The 23,339-nt window shown below is 41.9% G+C and overlaps 1 protein-coding gene across 1 annotated transcript in view; it reads right to left on the reverse strand.

The window, feature by feature from the left end:
* Positions 1-15,874, reverse strand: part of LOC122552928 (dynein light chain Tctex-type 1-like) — a 63,864-nt gene extending 47,990 nt beyond the window's left edge. The window contains exons 1-3 of the mRNA XM_087991728.1: positions 15,776-15,874; positions 13,645-13,686; positions 13,436-13,559 (exon numbers count right to left, since the gene is read on the reverse strand). Coding sequence (XP_087847854.1) covers positions 13,436-13,559; positions 13,645-13,686; positions 15,776-15,874 — 265 coding nt within the window. The remainder of the gene's footprint in view (positions 1-13,435; positions 13,560-13,644; positions 13,687-15,775) is intronic.
* Between the last annotated feature and the right edge of the window lie 7,465 nt (positions 15,875-23,339).

Here is a 23,339-nt window from a genome sequence, read left to right on the forward strand (position 1 = left end):
TTCAAGGAGATGTTGCTGCTCACACTTCTGCCGCTTCCTACTTGTGGAATATGAAATAACTAATCCTCTGGCATAAGCTTTGGCAGTTTCCCAGAGAACAGATGAGCTATCAACCGAGCCTATGTTGATGTCTAGGAATGCCTGAAATTCCCTAGAGAAATACTCCACAAACTTGCTGTCCATGAGAATAAAGGGGTCCATTCGCCAGTACCTTGAATCCACTGTACTATCCTTAATTTTAACCATGAGGTACACTGCAGCATGATCAGAGATGGCAATATTACCAATCGTACAGGATGCCACCATATCCAGGGTTACCACAGGGGTCACAAAAAATCAATCCTCGTGTGACATCTATGCAGATTGGAGAAAAACGTGAAATCCCTACCTGTACGGTGGAGACACCTCCAGATGTCCACCAACCCTAATTCCCCAAACAGACCCAATAACTTTTAGTTTGTGCAGAGGGTATCGAGGGACCTTTAGGCAACCTGTCTACTGTGGGGTCCATGAGGCAGTTAAAATCTCCCCCTATAATGATGTGCCGAGACTTGAGACTTATCAGTTTAGAAAAAGCATCTACCAAGAATTTAAGAGGATGAGCTGGGGGACAATAAACATTTAAAATGCCATATTCTTCCCCATTTATCAAGGCTTTAAGAATTACAAACCTCCTGTATGTGTCTTTAACACATTCCAACAATTTAAATGAGAGATTTTTCCTTACCAATATAGCCACTCCCCTACTTCTGATATTAAATGATGAAAAATGAGCTCGGTCAAAGCCATTCTGCTGTAATTTCAGATGCTCCTTGTCGTCCAAATGTGTCTTCTGTAACAAAGCAATATCCACTTTCTCCTTTCTAAGACTCAAGAGTACCTTCTTCCTCTTAATTGGTGAGTGACTTCCCTTGATATTCCAGGTACACCATTTAATCAAATCATTAGCCATAATCTTCTGCAATTCCATTTAAATTCCAGAGAGGAGGAACCCGAACCACAAATTGCTGAGCCTTAGTGTTGCATGGTCCACCAAATATAAAAACTACATAAACTAAAACCACTACATTTAACAAACATACAAAATTATTAAAAATAAAAAACAACAAAAACCAGAAAACAAACCAACATATAAAGCGCCAATAGCACTGAGTAGGGGAACTCACCCCCTGCCCAGAGGGGGCAACTACCCATCCCGAACTGCCCATAAATAAGCATCTAACCATCTCAACCACCTTCACTTCTCCCAGCTAGAGTCACATCGCAAGCACAAGCTAAAAAGAATAAACACCCCATAGAATATCAATATTAAAAAAAAGGGAATAAATACCCCACCCATCCCTTGGTATGTCCTAACTTAGAAATTTAAAATGTACATCTTAACCACCGCCATAGTTTGAACCAAATTATTATCAATAGAGGAAAATAAAAGGGGAAAAACAAAGCTCCAACTGGATTTCCTCCATTTCTTTTACAGAATGAAAAATGCATACCCAAGCAACAATATTTATACATACTACAATTGTTTAAATTAGGTTAGTTTGTCCACAAAGTCTCTTGCCATCTCCGATGTGTCAAAGAGATGCATGGATCCATCTAAGGTGATCCGAAGCACTGCTGGATATCTCAGGGAGTACTGAATCCCAATCTTCTCTTGACACCATCAAACGATTTTCGTTTCTGGATCACCACCGCTGAAAAGATCTGAAAAAACATGATCTTAGACCCCTTGTAAATTAAGGCTTTTGGATCCTTCCCCTGGAGTCTGGAGGCCTCCATGACTCTCTCCTTATCCCAATAATGATGGAACCGCACCAGGAAAGGACGAGGGCTTTGACCCAGACCCGACCTCCGTGCTGCGACCTGGTGAGCCCTCTCTATCTTCAATCCTCTCATGCCAGTCTCCAAGTCAAGGAATTTCGGAAGCCAATCTTCAACAAATTCCGCAGGCCACTCACCTTCCTTACCCTCAGGCAGGCCGATGATCCGAAAGTTTTTTCTCCTGCCCCTGTTTTCAAGATCATCCACTTGGTCACGCAAATTACGAACCTGCGTCTTCAGGGCTTGGATCTCTTCCTTGAATGAACTGGCATCAGCTTCCACTACTGTGACCCTGTGCTCCACCTCATCCGTCCTCTTCTCCAGGTCTCCCAGCTGCTGCTCATGCTTCTGCAGCATGAGAGAGACTGGAGCCAGCTTCTCTTCAATCTGTTTCCCCAACATCCCGTGAGATTTCGAGAGCTGGTTCACCAGGTCCTGGAGAGTAATCGGCTCCGAGGCTGCTGCAGGCTGAGCTGCAGGCCCGGCCTCAGATGCGCCTCCTCCCTTTTTAGGCATTTCTGGACAGCTGAAAATACAGGTAAGTCAATTTTGAAATGTTTCTTGGGGTTTCACAATCTTTCCAACGCCCCAAGAAATCGTGATGACCTGGGCTGGGTGGGTTAAAGGACCGTCCTGCTCCTGCTGCAATGCGAAGCTCTGCAGTGTGATCTTCTCAGATCATCGCCATCTTAGATCCCCCCAACATACCTTATTAAAGGAGCAGAATCATTACAATATGAACAAGAAACAAGCGTGGCACAGGGGCCCTTCGATTCTGCTCCACCATTCAATAAGATCACAGTTGATCTCATTTTATCTTAACTCTACTTTGCTGCATACCCCTAATAACCTTACAGCTCCTTTGTAATCAAGAATCTATCTATTTCGCTTTAAAAATATTTAGAAGTTTCGCAACAACCTTCAGAGAAAAAATGTTTATCATCTTTGTCTTAAATGGGCAACATCTTATTTTTAAAATAGTTCTTGATTCTCCTACAAGAGAAAACATGCTTTTAACATTCACCCGTTCAAGTCTACCCAGAATTTTAGATGATTCAATTAAGTCACCTCCAGAGGATACAGGTCTAGCCATCTAGCATTCCTTAATAAGGCATTCCGCACATTCCAAATATTCCACTGGTAAACAAAAACAGAAACAGCAGGAGAAACTTAGCCGGTCTAGCAGTATCTGTGGAGAGAAAGCAAAGCCAATGTTTTGCACTGCCTTCTCTGAACTGCTACCAAAGCATTAACAGCCTTCCATAACCAGTACTGAATACTGAACCAGTACTTCAGATACGATCTTACCAACACACCATATAATTGAAGCAACTACTCAACTCTTAAGACCATAAGAAATAGAAACAGAAATTAGTCCATTCATCTCATCAAGTCTGCTCTGCCATTCAATCTTGGTTCGTAAGCTTCTCAAACCCATTCTTCCACTTTCTCCCCATAATCCTTGATCTGCTTGATATTCAAGAACTTATCTATCTTCATCTTAAATATATTCTATGTCCTTGCCTTCACAGCCTTCTTGGCAATGAATTCCATAGATTCACCACTCTGGCTGAAATGTTCCTCCTTAAATACGTTCCGAAAGGTCTTTCCTTCTCTCGAGACCATAGCCTAGAGTATCCTTGCCTCTCCTACCAATGGAAACATCTTCCCAATATCTACTCTGTCCAGGCCATTCAGTAGTCTGTATGTTTCAATTAGGTTCCACCTCATGCTTCTAAACTCCATCAAGTATAAACAGAGAGTCCTCAATCGTCTCTCATTTGTTAATCTTTTCATTCCTGGGACCATTCATGTGAATTTCCTCTGAACACGCTCTAGGGCCAGTACTTCCTTCCTGAGATGTGGGGCCCAAACTGTGCACAATACTCCGAATGTGGTCTGATCAGATCTTTATAGAGCCTGAAAAGTACATCCCTGCTTTTATATTCAAGTCCTCTCAAAATAAAGGCCATTGCTGTATTTGCCTTCCTAACTACTGACTCAACCTGCAAGTTTACGCTGAAAGAATCCTGGACTAGAACTTCGAAGTCTCTTTACATTTCAAGCTTCTAAATTTTCTCCCTACTTAAAAAAAAAGTTCATACCTTCAAAGCTTCCCACCAAAGTGCATGACCTCACACTTTCTCATATTGTACTCCATCTGCCACTTCTTTGCCCACTCTCCTAATCTGTCTAAATTTATCTGCAGTTTCCCCACCTCCTCAATACTACCAATCCCTTTATCTATCTTTATATCGTCTGCAAACTTAGCCAGACTCAGTTCCTTCATCTAGATCATTAATGTATAAAGTGGAAAGCTGTGGTCCCAACACTGAGCTTTGTGAAATACCATTTGTCACCAGCTGCCTAGCTGAGAAGGCCTCTTTTATCCCAACTCTCTGCTTTCTGTCAGACAGCTAAGCTTCTGTCCATGCTAGCACCTTGCTTTTGACACCATGGGCCCTTATCTTACTCAGCAGCCTCCTAAGGGTCACCTTGTCAATGGCATTCTTGAAGTCCAAGTAGATAACATCCATTAGCTCTCCTTTGTCTAACCTGCTCGTTATGTCCTCAAAGAATTCTAGCAGATTTATCAGGCATCACCTCCCCTTGATGAAACTATGCTGACTTTGCCCTACTTTACCATACACTTCCAAGTATTCAGAAATCTCATCTTCCATGATGGATTCCAGGATCTTACCCACGACTGAGGTGAGGCTAATCAGTCCATAATTTTCCCTCTTTGGCTCACTCCCTTTTTAAACAGAACTGTCACGTTAGTGAGTTTCCAGACCTCTGGTATTCTACCTCATTCTAGCGATTCCTGAAAGATCACCACTAACACCTCCACTATCTTTTCAGCTATCTCTCTGACAACTCTGGAGTGTAGTCCATCTGGTCCAGCTGATTTATCCACCTTTAGGCCATTCAATTTTTCTAGCATTTTCTCCTTAGTGATAGCCACCATTCTCAGCTCTCACTCTCTTCAACTTCTGGGATATTACACGTCTTCTACCGTAAAGACTGACACAAAATAATTATTCAGTTCCTCAACCATTTCCTTGTTCTCTACTACTACCTCTTCAGCGTCATTTTCCAGCGGTCCAATGTCCACTTTTACCTCTCTTTTGCCCTTTACATACCTAAAGAAACTTTTACAGTCTTAGAACACAGAACATAGAACAGGCCCTTCGGCCCACGATGTTGTGCCGAACATTTGTCCTAGCTTAAGCACCCATCCATGTACCTATCCAATTGCCGCTTAAAGGTCACCAAAGATTCTGACTCTACCACTCCCACAGGCAGCGCATTCCATGCCCCCACCACTCTCTGGGTAAAGAACCCACCCCTGACATCTCCCCTATACCTTCCACCCTTCACCTTAAATTTATGTCCCTTTGTAACACTCTGTTGTACCCGGGGAAAAAGTTTCTGACTGTCTACTCTATCTATTCCTCTGATCATCTTATAAACCTCTATCAAGTCACCCCTCATCCTTCGCCGTTCCAACGAGAAAAGGCCGAGCACTCTCAACCTATCCTCGTACGACCAATTCTCCATTCCAGGCAACATCCTGGTAAATCTTCTCTGCACCCTCTCCAAAGCTTCCACATCTTTCCTAAAGTGAGGCGACCAGAACTGCACACAGTACTCCAAATGTGGCCTAACCAAAGTCCTGTACAGTTGCAACATCACTTCACGACTCTTGAATTCAATCCCTCTGCTAATGAACGCTAATACACCATAGGCCTTCTTACAAGCTCTATCCACCTGAGTGGCAACTTTCAAAGATCTATGAACATAGACCCCAAGATCCCTCTGTTCCTCCACCTCACTAAGAACCCTACCGTTAACCCTGTATTCCGCATTCTTATTTGTCTTTCCAAAATGGACAACCTCACACTTGGCAGGGTTGAACTCCATCTGCCACTCCTCAGCCCAGCTCTGCATCATATCTAAGTCCCTTTGCAGCCGACAACAGCCCTCCTCACTATCCACAACTCCACCAATCTTCGTATCATCTGCAAATTTACTGACCCACCCTTCAACTCCCTCATCCAAGTCATTAATAAAAATTACGAACAGAGAGGACCCAGAACTGATCCCTGCGGAACTCCACTTGTAACTGGGCTCCAGGCTGAATATTTTCCATCTACCACCACTCTCTGACTTCGACCGGTTAGCCAGTTTTCTATCCAATTGGCCAAATTTCCCTCTATCCCATGCCTCCTGACTTTCCGCATAAGCCTACCATGGGGAACCTTATCAAATGCCTTACTAAAATCCATGTATACTACATCCACTGCTCTACCCTCATCCACATGCTTGGTCACCTCCTCAAAGAATTAAATCAGACTTGTAAGGCAAGACCTACCCTTCACAAATCCGTGCTGGCTGTCCCTAATCAAGCAGTGCCTTTCCAGATACTCATAAATCCTATCCCTCAGTACCCTTTCCATTACTTTACCTACCACCGAAGTAAGACTAACTGGCCTGTAATTCCCGGGGTTATCCCTATTCCCTTTTTTGAACAGGGGCACAACATTCGCCACTCTCCAGTCCCCTGGTACCACCCCCATTGACAGTGAAGATGAAAAGATCATTGCCAACGGTACTGCAATTTCCTCTCTTGCTTCCCACATAATCCTCGGATATATCCCATCAGGCCCGGGGGACTTGTCTATCCTCAAGTTGTTCAAAATGTCCAACACATCTTCCTTCCTAACAAGTATCTCCTCTAGCTTACCAGTCCATTTCACACTCTCCTCTTCATCAATACATTCCCTATCATTCGTAAATACTGAAGAAAAGTACTCATTCAAGACCTCTCCTATCTCTTCCGACTCAATACACAGTCTCCCACTACTGTCCTTGAGTGGACCTACCCTCGTTCTCGTCATTCTCATGTTTCTCACATACGCATAAAATGCCTTTGGGTTATCCTTGATCCTATCCGCCAAAGATTTTTCATGCCCTCTCTTAGCTCTCCTAATCCCTTTCTTCAGGTTCCTTCTGGCTATCCTGTATCTCTCCACTGTTCTGTCTGAACCCTGTTTCCTCAACCTTATGTAAGCCTCCTTCTTCCTCTTTACAAGACATTCAACCTCCCTCGTCAACCAAGGTTCCCTCACACGACCATTTCTTTCCTGCCTGACAGGTACATACATATCAAGGACACGTTGTATCTGTTCCTTGAAAAAGTTCCACATTTCCACGACATCCTTCCCTGACAGCCTATGCTCCCAACTTATGCTCCTCAGATCCTGTCTTACAGCATCGTAATTACCCTTCCCCCAATTGTAAAACCTACCCTGTTGCACCCACCTATCTCTCTCCATAACCAAGGTGAAAGTCACAGAATTGTGGTCACCATCACCAAAATGTTCACCCACTAACAAGCCCATCTCTTGTCCCGGTTCATTACCGAGTACCAAATCCAAAATGGCCTCCCCTCTGGTCTTCCTTTATATTACTGGCTAGCTTACCCTCGTTTAACATCTTCTCCCCCCTTATTTCATTCCTGTTGCCCTCTGTTGGCCTGTGGAAGCTTCCTAATCCTCTGGTTTACCACTGTCCTTTGCCACATTTTATGCTTTCTCTTTTGCTTTTCTGCTATCCCTGACTTCCCTAATCAGCCATGGTTGCCTCATCCTCCCTGTACCATGCTTCTTTGCTGTCTTTCCTGAATTACTCCGAAAAAATGCCATTGCTGTTCCACTGTCTTTCCTGCTAAGCTTCATGCTTCAGTAGCTGCCTTTATTCAGCTGTAATACTGTTACCTCTGATTCTATCTTCTCCATCTCAAATTGCAGAGTAAATTCAATCCTATTATGATTACTGCCTCCTAAGGGTTCCTTCACCTTAAGCTCCCTTATTAAGTCTGCCTCATTGCACAACACTAATCCAGTTATTGCCTATCCCTCGTAGGCTCCACCACAAGCTGCTTTAAAAAGCCATTTGTAGACATTTCACAAATACCCTTTTTCTTGCAATCCACAACCAACCTGATTTTCCCAGTCCACCCACATATTGAAATCCCCCATGATCACTGTAACTTTGCCTTTTCTAGTTAAAAATCACACAACACCAGGTTATAGTCCGAAAGGTTTATTTGGAAGCAATAGCTGTCGGAGCGCTGCTCCTTCATCACGTAGCTGTGGAGCAGGATCATATTACACAGAATTTTTAGCAAAATATTACAGAGTCATGCAACTGAAATGATATATTGAACAAACCTAGATTGCTGTTAAGTCTTTCATCTTTTAGAATGGATTGCAGATTTCAGTTCATTAATATTTAAATCACAGAACTTCTTTTAAGTCACATCCTCAAGATAACTAAGGTTTTACAAAAAAGTCCGATATCTCAGCTCAGACAATGCATTAAAAGTGTGAGATTAGAGTCTGTCTATATCCAATCTTGAGTCAGACTGCTGAGGACATTTGGCCTCAGATCTTCAGGTGACCATCAGGGAGTTGTGATCACTATCACAAAAATGCTCTCTCACCAAGAGATCTGACAATTGACGTAGTTCGTTGCTATGCACCAAATCCAGTATGGCCTCCCCTCTACTCAGTCTATGTACATATTGAGTCAGGAATCCTTCCTGGACACACCTGACAAAATCCACTCCATCCAAACTATTTCCACTAAGGAGGTTCCAATCAGTATTAGGGAAGTTGAAGTCACCCCATGATAACCATGACACTATGACAATCCTGTTACTTCTATACCTTTCCAAAATCTGCTTCCCAATCTGCTCCTCTGTGGCACTTTGCTATTGAGGTATCTATAGAAAACTCCCAATAAAGTGACTGCTCCTTCCCTGTTTCTGACTTCCACCCATACTGACTCAGTAGACAAACCCTTCTTAACAACATGCCTTTCTGCAGCCTCTTTTACCTCCCTTCCTATTCCTTTTGAAACATGTAAACTTTGGAATATCCAACAACCATTCCTGCCCCAGTAATATCCAAGTCTCCATAATGGCCACACCACTGTAGTTCCAAGTACTGATTGATACTCCAAGTTCATCACCGTTATTCCTGACACTTCCTGCGTCAAAATAAACACACTTCAACCCATCACACTGACTGCAACGTTGCCCTATAGACTGTCTATCCTTCCTCACAGACTGCTTGTTGTATCTGCCTGTTTACTAGCTACCCCATCCTCTGATCCGTAGCTATGGTTCCCATCCCCCTGCCAAACTAGTTTAAACAGTCCGAAAGAGCTCTAGCAAACGTCCCGCCCAGGATATTGGTACCACTCCAGTTCAGGTGCAACCTGTCCTCCTTGTACAGGTCCCACTTTCTCCAGAAGGTATCCTAATGATCTACTTATCTGAAGCCAGCTTCTACACCAGCTCTGCAGCCATGTGTTCAGCTGCATTCGCTCTCTGTTCATAGTCTCACAAACCCGTGGCACCAGTAGCAACCCTGAGATTACTACTTTGCTTGTTCTGCCTTCTAGCTTCCAAACTAACTTCCTATATTCACTTTTGAGGTCCTCATCCCTTGTGTCACTGGTACCGATATGTACCGCGACTTCTAGCTGCTCGCTTACCCATCCCCTTAAGAATCTTGTAGACTTGGTCTGAGACATCCCTGACCCTGGCATCTGAGATGCAACATACCGTCCAAAAGTCTCATTCACGACCATTGAATCTCCTATCACTAATGCTCTCCTATTCTCCCCCTTTCCTTTCTGGTGCCCTAGCTCCTGACTACTTTTTGGAGGCCTGCACATAACTCCAACTATGGTGTTTTTACCTCGGCTTTTCCTTAATTGTACCCACACAGATTCTACACCATCTGACCCTACTTTGTTTCTTACTATTGATTTAATTTAATTTCTTACTAATAAGGCAACCCCACCTTCTCTGTCCACCTGCCTATCTTTTCGATAGGATGTATACCCTTGAGTATTCAAAGGCGTGGAATGCCTTGCCTGCAACAGTAGTAGACTCGCCAACTTTATAGCATTTAAATGGTCATTGGATAAACATATGAATGATAACGGAATAGTGTAGCTTGGATGGGCTTCAGATTTGTTTCACAGGTTGGCGCAATATCGAGGGCCAAAGGGCGTGTACTGCACCTTAATGTTCCATGTTCTATATTCAGCTCCCAATCCGGATCCCCTTGCAGCCACATCTCAGTAATGCCCCCTACATCATAGCTGCCAATTTTGAACTACCCTACAAACTCACTTAACTTATTCCTGATACTGCTTGCTTCCAGATATAATACCTTCAGTCCTGTTTTAACCATCCTTCTTCAGCAGCACAGTGGCTCAGTGGTTAGCACTGCTGCCTCCCAGCACCAGGGTCCCAGGTTTGATTCTAGCTTGGGTGACTGTCTGTATGGAGTTTGCACATTCTCCCCGTGTCTGCGTGGGTTTCCTCTGGGTGCTCCGGTTTCCTCCCACAGTCCAAAGATGTGGTCAGGTGAATTGGCCATGCTAAATTGCCCATAGTGTTAGATGCATTTGTCAGAGGGGGATGTGGATTCTTCGGAGGGGGCGGTGTGGATTTGTTGAGCCAAAAGGGCCTGTTTCCACACTGTAGGGAATCTAATCATTGTCATTCATTCATCCAATATGCTTGAAGTTTGCACACTCTTTCCTATTTGTGTCTGTGCTGGAGATTTTAATAACCTCTCCTGAGTTCTGCACTCTTACCTCCTCCTTCAATATGGGTTTTCTAATTTCCCCTATTAATGAGCCCTCCCTCTCTATTTAATTTAAAGCCCAGTCTACAGCCCTCGTTATGCGATTCACTAGGACTCTGATCCCAGCATGGTTCAGATGAAGTCCGTCCCATTGGAAGTAGTCCATTCTTCCTCACCGGTGCCAGTGTCCCATTTCAAACCTATTTCTCCCAAACCAATCTTTGAGCCATGCACTTACCTGTTCAATCTTATTGACCCTGTGCCAATTAGCTCATGGCTCAGGTAGTAATCCAGAGAGTTTTACCTTATTGGTTCTGCCTAGCTGCTCATACTCCCTTAGCTGTTCATACTGCCCTCGGCTCTAGTTTTATCTCTTGTCGTTGGTATACCTACGTGGATCACGACTACTGAATCTTCATCCTCCCACCCCAAGTTCCTCTGTAGCCCAGATGAGATATCCCGAACGTGAGCACCAGGCAGGCAACACAACCGTCGGGACTCTTCATTCTGGTCACAGAGAACAGTGTCTATGTCTCTAACTATACTGACCCAATTACAACAACATTTCTCTGCTCTCTCTCGACTTGAACTTCTCCCTGCACCATAGTGCTACTGTCAGTCGGCTCATCCTCCCTGCAGTCTCCATTCCCATCCATACAGGGAACAAAATTCTTGAACCTGTTGGACAAGGACACGGGCTGATGTTTCTGCAAATCTACCTCCTGGATCCCTCTCTCCATGCCTCACTCACAGCCTCCTGTCCCTGACAACTGGCTGAATTTGAGTTAGTTAGTCTAAGGGGTGTGACTGTCTCCTGAAACACAGCATCCAGATAACTCTCCCCCTTCCTAATGTGTCGCGATGTTTGAAGGTCAGACTCTAACTCATCAACTCTGAGCCGGACTTCTTTCAGCAACCAACATTTACGACAAAAGTGGTCACTGCGAACCACAATGGGGTCGACCAGCTCCCACATCATGCAGAAACAACACATCACCCATCCTTATTTTATTTCATTAGTTTTGAATTTTTAAAAAATTTTTAACCGTTTTTGTATCTCTGCTTATGTAAGTTGTAACCAAGAAATTAACAAGATTCAATTTAACACAAATTCAAATTTAGCAGACCCCCTTTTTTTAGTCAATCAAATCATAGCCCTCCCATGATGTCACTTTTCAGTTTCGCCTCAGTCAAAACTTCTACCGAATTGGAAACTCTTACTTTCCCAGACTGCTCTCCGTTCGTTCCCACTCAGCTTTGGTCCCGAAGCGTAGGTCCCAAATCCACACGGTAAATTTTTACATTTTCTAACCTTCTCAGGCTGCTCTCTGTTTGCTCCTGTTCAGCTCTGGTCTCTTTAAGTGAAGCATAACTTACCTGATTACTTGCTGTACCTGCACTGTGACACCCAGATCTCCTGCATTTCAGAGCTCTGTAATCTCTTACTACTTAGGTGATATGCTTCTTTTTTACTCTTTCTGTCAAAACGGACAATTTCATATTTTCCCACATTACATTCCACTCGGCAGATCTTTGCCCACTCACTTAACCTATGTAGGTTCCTAATGTCCACCTTACAAGTCACTTTGCTACCTATGTTTGTGTACAAAACAATCACTGGTTCCCCTTTATCTTCATCGCAAGTTACTTTTAAAGTTAAATATGATTTACCTTTGACAAAACCATGTTGATCCACATGTTTGCTTTGAATTTATCAATGCTCTGTATTTTTTTAAATAATAGTCTCTAATAATAGCTTCTAAAATTTTCCCTATGACAGAAGTTAAGCTAACTGCCATGCAGCTTTAGACAACATTTAGAATACTGAGAAGAGGCCTCTTCGGTGTCTAATTCTGGTTGCCCATTATAGGAAGGAGAGGCTTCAGAAAAGATTTACCAGGATGTTGCCAAAAGTGGAAGGCTTGAGTTATAAGGAGGGGCTGGATAGTCTGGGACTTTTTTCACTGGACTGAGAGGTGATCTTATAGATGTTTACAAAATCATGAAGGGCATAGATAAGATGAATGACAGGTGTCTTTTGCCGAGGGTGGGGGATTTTAAAACCAGGGGACATATTTTTAACAGGAGCGGAGAAATATTTCAAAAGATAATGAGGGGCAATTATTTTACGCAGAGAGTGGTTCACGTGTGGAATGAACTCCCAGAGGAAGTGGTGGATGTGGATACAGATAAAAAGTTTAAAGAAATTTAGATAAGTACGTGAATAAGAAATATTTGGAGGGATGTGGACCAAGTGCAGGCAGGTGAGACTAGTTTGTTTGGGATTATGGTCAATATGACCCAAAGGGTCTGTTTCCATGTATCACTCAATGACTATGACTATCACTATGACTATGACTATGACTATTGGTGGAATGCATCTATTCCGTGCTTTCTGGAATATCCCCATAAATGTTTGTTGATGCATCTCTAATGACCTATTCCTTAACCAAAATTGACAGTTCACTTTCACCAGCTCTGCTCTCATGCAAATTCAAATTAGGAGTCTTAGACACATGCTTCTCTTGTTTAAAATGTGGAGTGTTTTCACTATGAGGTCAGTAATTATCCAAAGCCATTGGTCAAAACTAATCCTAATATGGGTTGCTCGCTGATTAAACATTTATGGCACTAACCAGCCTTCTCTAATCAGCCTTCCTTTTTTTTTAAACCACATACACTATTTAAATGTCTAAAGACAATTCACTGATTTATGTCATGTCAGTTAATACTGTCTTCTCATACTCTCTTTACTGTCTTCCTATACTGCTACAAAGAGTCAACAAGTCCTTATTAATAACATAGCAATTAAGCAACACTAAGGATGTGTTGCAAGACATTTGCAGAGCTAGTGCAACTTTATACTAGGGTCACAAGTACTAAATACGATGGCGAAGTATACTTCTGTCTCATTGAGTCATCCAATTATTCTTAACACTTACCAATATACTTGAAGGGTTTTCCCAGCTTAGTGAGTTGACTCAGACACAGTTCCACCACACTTGTTGTCCACTGACTAACTCTGCTAGGCTGATATGCATTTCCACCAATTGCAGCCTCTATTGACTGCAAGTAATAGAAAACTGATAAGTTTTCACAGCTAAGTGTTAAAAATTTAGATAGAACTGAATTATTCTCAATACCATCTTACCTCTTTAATAATGCCACTAATTTCGTCGACAATAAAGGCAGTCTCAAGAGGAAAGAAAAAGGTTAGTTTTAGACTTAATATCTTTCTAAAATGCTCTTACTTAAAAAAATCTATTCACTGTTGTTATGTCATGGAGATGAACCCCTCTGTTAATTAAACCAATCACCCAGAAAAGCTCATCTCACCTCATAATCTGTTAAAATATGAATGACAGAGAACTCACAAATTCCACTATTTAAAGAAATTAACCTCCTTTTTTAACTCTATAAGTGAACATTAAATAACTATTCACAATTCTAAGCCCCTCTTTCTTTTAATTGCTTATTATCTGCCTCCAATTCTATAAGAAAATGCTGTTCCAATAAGACTTATTAAAATTACATCAACTTAATTCCAAAACTACATAGCTGCTGTCTTCTCCTGTCTTCCCTCTTCTGGCTATGGATCTCCCTGGGCCATCTTTCTTTTTACTGCGAGTATGTTTCATATGCAAAGGTACCTTTGATAGAATGCTTCCTAATTTCTTGGAGAGCAAGATGTTAGCTCTCCCTGCGTTTCTGTCTCAATGGTGGCAAAACAATAAATTCAAACTCGATTGGGATTTAGTATCCTGCAGCATAATTTAAACTGACTGGTTAAATTCAAACTGTTGTCCATTAGCCAACAAAACTCAGGTATCCAGTTCACAGTCAAATGTTATATATTTTCAATTTTCCAGTACAATCTAGGACTGTCATCTTGTCACATACACAGGTGTTTGTAAGCTCTCAGTTCAGAACAGCATTCACTCTCTCTTAAAGGTACAGTACACACCTTCAACTTCATAACACTGTATAGTCAAGGCTTGCAACTGACAATCATCCATGATGCAAAAAAAATTATAAACTATGACATATTTCCGAGCATATTGTTCAACCCTGATTAATAACCACAGCCAGCGAATGGCTGGGCCTGAGTATCCAAAATCTACAGCCACTGGGGAATTTAGACACAGTTAAAAAAAAATCTTGGAATAAAAAGATTGTTGCAGACTAATGACCAAACTGTAGTGAGCACCCAAGTACACAAATGTCCTTGCAAAAGGAAATCTGCCATGTTTAACCACAATGTCCTACGTTTGATTCCAGATTAATTGCAAAAATCAATGATTTCTAACTGGCCTAGCTAAATCTAGGCCTGGTACCACTAAATGGCTCCTGACTTGATGGGCTGATAGAATAGTTACATCATAGTGATTGTAATTCTGGATTTTCAGACAACACGATAAAACCTGAAGATACATGCTAAGGCACTGTCCTGGTTCATTATTAATTTGAAAATCTTATGTAACATTTCCAAGCCTTCTCTATCCAGCAGGAATAAATACAATTCTTTGAACATAGAACAGGAACGGGCCCTTTGGCACAGACTGTTGTGCTGAACATGATGCCAAATTAAACTCATCCCTTCTGCTTGCCCTTGGTCCATATCGCTCTATTCCTTGCATATTCAAACACTGATCTAAATGTCCTTAAACGCTCCTGTGGAATCAGCCTTCATCACCAACTCTGGCAGCACATTCCAGAGTCCTACCACTATTTATGTAAAAAACTTGCCCTTCACATCTCCTTTGAACTTTCCTCCCCTTACATTAAATGAATGCCCCCTGGTATCAGACATTTCAAATCTCAAGGAAAAAGATTCTGATTGTCAATCCCAACTATGTATCTCATAATTTTAGAGACTTCTAACAAGTCTTCCTTTAGCCCCCGCCGCTCCAGAGAAAACAACTTGAGTTTTTCTAGCCTTTCCTTATAGCTCATACCCTCTAATCCAGGCAGCATCCTGGTATTCTTCTGCACCCTCTCCAAAGCCTCTTCCTGTAATGTGGTGACTCGAATTGCATGTAATACCCTTAAGTGTACCCTAACCAAAGTCTTATAAAGCTGCAATGTGACATCCTGACTCTTGTACTCAATAAAGGCAAGCATGTCATATGTCTTCTTTACCATCCTATTTATCTGCATGGCTACTTACAGGAATCACAAGATCCTCTATACATCAACGCTTGGTTTTGGTTAATCATGTTATAGTTATTAACAAAACTGCAGGCAATTTAAAGCATCATGCTTGCACACATAAAAAAAGTCACCCAGTACCATTTCTCTGCCTCCTTGTAACCCTGCATATACTTCCATTTCAGATAATAATCCAATTCTTTCTTGAATGATGCAATTAAGTGTGCTTTCATCACACGCTCAAGTAATGCATCGTAATTACCGTGAGAAGAAGATTTTCCTCAGATATCTTTATTTTGGTCAATTTCCTTAAATCTGTGCTCTCTTGCTCTTGATCCCTACATCTACTAAAAAATCACACAACACCAGGTTATAGTCCAACAGGTTTATTTAAAAATACTAGCCGTCACAGTGCTGCTCCTCCATCAAATAACTAGTGGGGTAGGTTCATAAGACACAGAATTTAAAGTAAAATCACAGTGTCATGCAATTCAAATGATATATTGAACAAACCTAGATTGCTATTAAATTTTTCATCTTTTAGGATGGGTTGCAGGTTTCAGTTCATTAATGTATAACCAAAACCTGCAAACCATTTGAAATGATGAAAGACTTAACAGCAATTTAGATTTGCTCAATATATCATCTTAATATATGCCCCACTAGTTACCAGATGAAGGAGCAGCATTCTGAAAACTAGTACAGGTAGACAACCCTTTATCTGAAATTCCGAAATCTGAAAAGCTCCAAAATCTGAAGGATTTTGTGAAGTTTTCATCTCATTAACAAGCTTGTGTGGCATGCAAACAGTTAATCCAACTCCACACCCACTCGATGCGTGTCACTCAGATATAACGCCAGGGGGTGGCAATGGCCCAGCACTGGCAGGCCTCAATTCTATTTCAGGGCCCGTAGTACTCACAGTGAGTCTGCTGTTTGCTAAGTCACTTTTAAATTTCACCATCAAAATTCTGAATTTCAAAAACTAGCTGGTCCTGAGCATTTTGGATAAAGGTTTGCGTACTTGTACTTCCAAATAAACCTGTTGGACTATAACCTGGTATTGTGAGATTTTTAACTTTGTCCACCACAGTCCAACACCGGCACCTCCACATCATTCCTACATCTGAGCAAAAGGTTTTACTCCTGTCTACTTTTCAGACCCTTCAGGATATTGAATATATTAATCAAATCTCCTCTTGACTTTTTCTTCTTCAAGGAAAAATGTCACAACTTCACCAAGCTGTGTTACCAAAGTTTCTCATTCCAGAAAAAAAAATTGTCAGGTGAGGTAAAAGATGGGGGCTTGTGATTGTGGGATTGGAATGGATTTAGTGGGTTTGTGGGATTGTGGAGCAATGGAGTTGTTGTGGGATTGATGGGGAGGGTTTGTGGAATCAGTGAGGAGAGATGGGTTGCAGGATTGAAGAGGACATAGAGGCTGTGGGAAATGGAGGGGGTGTTGCAGAATTTATGCCGAAATCAGGTTGCAAGATTGAGCGTTAATTATGGGGAGATTGCAGAATTGAAGGTGAAAGACGGGCATGCTTTGGAGAGAGTGCAGAAGACGTTTACTAGATTGCTATCTGGATTAGAGGATATGAGCCATAAGGAGAAAAATTCAAGTTGTTTTCTCTGGAGCAGTAGAGGCTGAGGGGTGACTTGATAGATGTCTATAAAATTGTGAGATGCACAGATCGATTCTGACTGTCGACCTTTTTTCGCAGAGTCAAAATGTCTAATACTATAGGATATGCATTTAAGGTGAGAGGGGGAATGTTCAAAGGAGATATGAGGGGCAGGATCTTTAACGGTGAGTGGTAGGAGTCTGGAATGTGCTGCCAGGGATGGTGATGGCATTTCAGCGGCTTTTAGATAAGTACATGAATATGCGAGGAATGGGGGGACTATGGACAAAAGGCAGGCAGAAATAATTAGTTTAATTTGGCATCATGTTTGACACAACATTGTGGGCCAAAGGGCCCGTTCCTATGTTGTACCATTCAACAGTCAGTTCTGGTATAACATGGTAGTTCTGTTCTCATGCAATCCTGTGTTATAAGTAGCACCATTCAAACTGTTGGGGCCAGAAACATATTATAACCAATACATGCTTTAAAAGTTCACACTTTAGGAACAGTATCTCCAATTTGTCAATCACCTTATAGCGATTTCGCATCAACGTCATAGCAGAATGACCTGTATGTTCTATCCCCTTTAAATCTTTTTCCCTTTACCTTAAATTTATACTCTCTAGACACTGATCCTTCTATCAAAGGGAAAGATTTCTTCCTGTCTGCTCTAGCTATGCTCTTCATAATTTTGCAAATCTCAATCATGTCCCTCTCAATCTAGTATTCTCGGAGGAAAACAACTACAATCTATCCAATCTCTCTTCAGAAGTGAAATCCACCAGCCCAGGCATCATCCTGGTAAATCTTCTCTGGAATCTCTCCAGTACTGTTACAACCTTTCTAATGTGGATTCCAGAACTGCACACTATTATAAAGTTGTGTAGTGTACTCACGAACTGGAAGGCAGGAAGCTCGAACTTGTTTGTAAAAATGATGGAGGGGCAGGGAGGGCGGGTGGGGAAGAGTGCATGGCTTCTTTAAGAGGTAGACAGCATTTCTATGCTTGGAGATTTATATAGAAAATGTGTCTGTAAGGAACTGAAAATATACAGACAGTTCTAAAATTGAAACATGTATCAATTGCCTGTGTGTTGGAAGCTTTAGGCTTGTTTTGATGTTTTGGTAGCTACCTTGAAATCAGCCTATTAATTTAAACCAAGCACTTAGAAACTGAAAACCAATCAAATTTAAATCTGATTTTTTTTTAGATTAGATTACTTACAGTGTGGAAACAGGCCCTTCGGCCCAACAAGTCCACACTGACCCTCCGAAGAGCAAACCGCCCAGACCCATTCCCCTACATTAACCCCTTCATCTAACACTACGGGCAATTTTAGTATGGCCAATTCACCAAAACTGCACATCTTTGGACTGTGGGAGGAAACCGGAGCACCCGGAGGAAACCCACGCAGACACGGGGAGAATGTGCAAACTCCACACAAACAGTTGCCTGAGGCGGAAATTGAACCCGGGTCTCTGGCATTGTGAGGCAGCAGTGCTAACCACTGTGCCATCGTGCCACCTCATAAGCTGTTAAAGGAAGTGTGAAAATTAGTATAACCTGCCTCTCATCCCCTATCTGTTATAAATGAAAGAAATCCTGATAAGCAACATCCTTTATAAGCAACAAGTAACAATTTATTTAACCCCAACAGTGAACAAATTAACAGAACTACTAACAAACTGAACAATTTCTCTCGAACCACTAACTATTCCCTAACTGAACAAAATTCTACTGGTGTGCTTTTCCAATAAACACAAGTCCCACTTACATAAATCCAAGTATTAAGAAAACTGGGGTAGTAAAGTAAAGATTAGGTGAGAAAAATGTGTTTTATTTTGGTTACTTGTGATTGGTTAAATCAAAAGTAGGGAAATGGCTCTTAACATTGCTAAAGAAGTTCTGGGGTTTGAAGACGCTTCACAAATTTGCCAAGAGAGGAAGGATATACTTTTAGACATAGCAAACAGGTTAGAATTGGGTTTAACTAGGGATAAGAAGAGAGCTGAAATTGTAACTGAGTTAAGCAAGCATTTAGGTTTACCACAGAAACAGTCAGGTGCAGTGGAGTTACAAAAAACTAAATTGAAAATTAGACATTTGGAGTTAGGAAAAGGAAAGAAGGGCCCAGGCAGAAGAGGAAGAAAGGGAACAGAAACATTTTGAATTACAGTTATAAGCAGATAAAAGACTAAAAGAAAAAGACAGCGTTTGAACTTCAAGTTGCAAATTAAACAGGATAGCCGACATAAAAGGATGGAAATGAAGGTAGAAGATATGTTTAGTGAGCAGAAGAGTGATGATGAGCAGAGCCACTATAGCCAAAGACCTGATTGGGATAAACACAAATATGTCAAATCATTACCAAAATTTGATGAAAAAGATGCAGAAGCCTTTTTCATTTCCTTTGAGAAATGGGCCAGGCAGGTGAATTGGCCAGATTGTGTGGCCAACCAACCCAACCACCCTGTGGCTCAACACTTCAACTCCCCCTCCCACTCCACCAAGGATATGCAGGTCTTTGGATTCCTCCAATCGCCAGACCACAACAACACGACGGTTGGAGGAAGAACGCCTCATCTTCCGCCTAGGAACCCTCCAACACAAGGGATGAACTCGGATTTCACCAGTTTCCTCATTTCCCCTCCCCCCACCTTGTCTCAGTCAAATCCATCGAACTCAGCACCGCCTTCCTAACCTGCAATCTTCTTCCTGACCTCTCCGCCCCCACCCCAGTCTGACCTATCACCCTCACCTTGACCTCTTTCCACCTATCGCATTTCCGACGCCCCTCCCCCAAGTCCCTCCTCCCTACCTTTTATCTTTGCCTGCTGGACACACTTTCCTCATTCCTGAAGAAGGGCTTATGCCCGAAACGTCGATTCTTCTGTTCCCTGGATGCTGCCTGACCTGCTGCGCTTTTCCAGCAACACATTTTCAGCAATGTTAATTCAGACCAAGTTAGTAGGTAGGGTTAGTGAGGCGTTTGCAGCGCTGTCAAATGAGTATCAAGAGATAATGAAGATGTCAAACAAACTATGTTGAGTGTTTACGAATTGGTACCAGAAGCATACAGACAACAGTTCAGAAACATAAAGAAGGAACCAGGTCAGACTTATGTTGAGTTTAGAAGAATCAAACATAGCAACTTCGATAAATGGGTGACAGCATTAAAGATAGAGAAGACATGAAGATTGTACAGAGGTTATTCTGCTGGAGGTGTTTAAAAACTCACTTCCAGAGATGATAAGAACTCATAGCAGAAAATTCAAATAGCAAGAATAGCTGCAGAAATGGCGGATGAATACGCTTTACTGCATAAATCGAAATTTAGCTTCTGACAGCAAGTTGATTCCATGAGAGGTAGAAATTGGCTAAAAGGGAGATCCTTCAAAGAGAAGTAAAAAAATAGATTGCACTGATAACAGTTTACCATGTGAAAAAAACATGTTTTCACTGCAATAAGGTATGATACACAAGTCACAGTACTGGTAGTTTAAGAAAGGCACTGGGAAAAAGGATATGGAAAAAAGGCTAAACCAGTGGGATTAGATGAGTTAGTGAAGAAAATTCCAAAAGAACATAGAACAATACAGCACAGTACAGGCCCTTTAGGCCCTCCCCTATACCTTTCTCTAATCACTTTAAAATTATGCCCCCTTGTGACAGCCATTTCTGCCCCGAGGAAAAGCCTCTGGCTATCTATTCTATCTATGCCTCTCATTACCTTGTACATCTCTATCAAGTCACCTCTCTTCCTTCTTCTCTTCAGTGCGAAAAGCCCTCGCTCACTCAACATCTCTTCATAAAATATTCCCTCCAATCCACGCAGCATCCTGTTAAATCTCTGCACCCTCTCTAAAGCATGTATATATTCCTATAATGAGGTGACCAGAACTGGACACAATACTCCAAGTATGGTTTTATAGAGCTGCAGCAAAATCTCGTGGCTCTTAAACTCAATCGCCAAAATACCATACGCCTTCTTAACAACCCTATCAACTTGGGTGGCAACTTTGAGTGATCTATGTACGTGAACCCGAAGATCCGTGTGTTCCTCCACACTGCCAAGAATCCTGCCTTTAACCCTGTATTCAGCATTCAAATTCGACCTTCCAAAATGTATCACTTCGCCTTTATCCAGGTTGAACTCCATCTGCCAGTTCTCAGCCCAGCTCTGCATCTTGTCAATGTCCCATTGCAACCTACAGCAGCTCTCCACATTGTCCACAACTCCATCAACCTTCGTGTCATTGACAAACTTACTAACCCACCTTTCCAATTCTTCATCCAGGTAATTTATAAAAACTACAAAGAGCAGAGGCCCAAGAACAGATCCCTGCAGGACACCACAGTCACCTCTAGGCTGAATACTTTCCATCCGTTACCACTTGCTGTCATCTTTTGGCCAGCCAATTCTGCACCCAGACTGCCAAACTTTACCTGTATACTGAATGAGCCTACCGTGGGAAACCTTAACAAATGCCTTATTGAAATCCACATACACCACATCTACTGCTCGACCTTCATCAACGTCTCATCATATCCTCAAAGACCTCAATAAGGCTTGTGAGGTATGACCTGCCCCTCACAAAGCCATCCTGAATATCTTTAATCAAACTATGCTTTTACAAATAGTCATAAATCTCATCTCTCAGAATCATTTCCAGTCCCTTACTTACCACAGGCGCAAGACTGACTGGTCTGTAATTCCCAGAAATTTGTCTTCCTTTTTTTGAACAGTGGAACAACATTCGCCTCCCTCCAATCATCCGGTATGACCCCCGTGGAGAGATGAAACAATATTGCCAGAGGCGAAGCAATCTCATTCCCTGTTTCTCATAGTAACCTTGGATATATCTGGTCCAGCCCTGGGGTCTTATCTACCTTGATGCTGCCCAGAATTTCCAACACAAGAAGTTGAGTAACTGCAGGAAACTGAATGGCCTCGTCATAGGCTGGATAGTAAGATGGTGTTCAATCTCGACAAAGACCTCAGCTCTGTGGGCAAGATTTACTCAAGAAGAACACAGGAGAAGGTAAAGAAATTAAAATATTGAGAGATAGCAGAGCTGGTCAGTTTCTAACAGTAAGAGGTGAAAACATTTGCACTCCTTCTGAAGTATTATCTGAGAGAGTGTTAATATGCGGAATACATGGGGAGAGATTAAGTGTTCCCCTGTGTAAGATAAGGCTGGAAAGTCAAATTAGGACTGAGGAAGTAACAATGGGAGTGATTGAAAGAGTGTCTATTCCAGGAATACAGTTTGTTCTTGGAAACAACCTAGCAGGATCAAGGAGATGTCCCTTGTAGTGGAGAAGCCAAAGGCAAACTGGGGAACTGAGGAGCTAAAAGAAAAATACCCTGGAATTTTTCCGGAATATGTGGTAACAAGATCCCATAGTCATAGCTTAATGCAATAAGTAAAAAAAAACAGAAAGACAAAGGAGTTGAGGTCCAGTTAGCTGACACCCTGTTTGATGAAATGGGAAAGGAAAAGTCTGAACAGGTTAAGGACCAGTCAGAGGTGTTTAATTCTGAAAGATTAATGGAGTTACAACAAAAAGAGACAATAAAAGATTTATATCATAAAACCTATTCGGAAAAGAAATCAGAACCTATTCCAGAATGTTATTATCGTAAGGACAGAATCCTAAAGTGGCAAGTTAGTGCAGAGGAGAAATGGGCGGATGTGCACCAGATTGTGTTGACATGCAAAGTTTTGCGAGTAGCAAATGAACTACCTGTGGATCATCTCGGAGTAAGGAAGACTCAGGCTAAGATACAAAAGCATTTTTATTGGCCTGGATTACATAAGGATGTAGTTGAATTTTGTCATATTGTCATTCATGTCAAATGGTAAAAAGCCACAGGGAGTAATAAAATCAGCACCTTTAATGCCAATTCCTGCATTTAAAGAATCCTTCACACAGATTATGATTGATTGTGTAGGTCCCCTCTCTAAACCAAAAGTGGGAACCAACATTTCCTAACCACATTGAATGTATCTACCAGATTTGCAGAGGCAATTCCATTACGGAATGACAAGGCAAAAAAGGTAG

Source organism: Chiloscyllium plagiosum, unplaced genomic scaffold, assembly GCF_037043375.1.
Source record: "Chiloscyllium plagiosum isolate Xiang-an unplaced genomic scaffold, Cpla_swu_hap1 HiC_scaffold_10, whole genome shotgun sequence".
NCBI lineage: Eukaryota > Metazoa > Chordata > Chondrichthyes > Orectolobiformes > Hemiscylliidae > Chiloscyllium > Chiloscyllium plagiosum.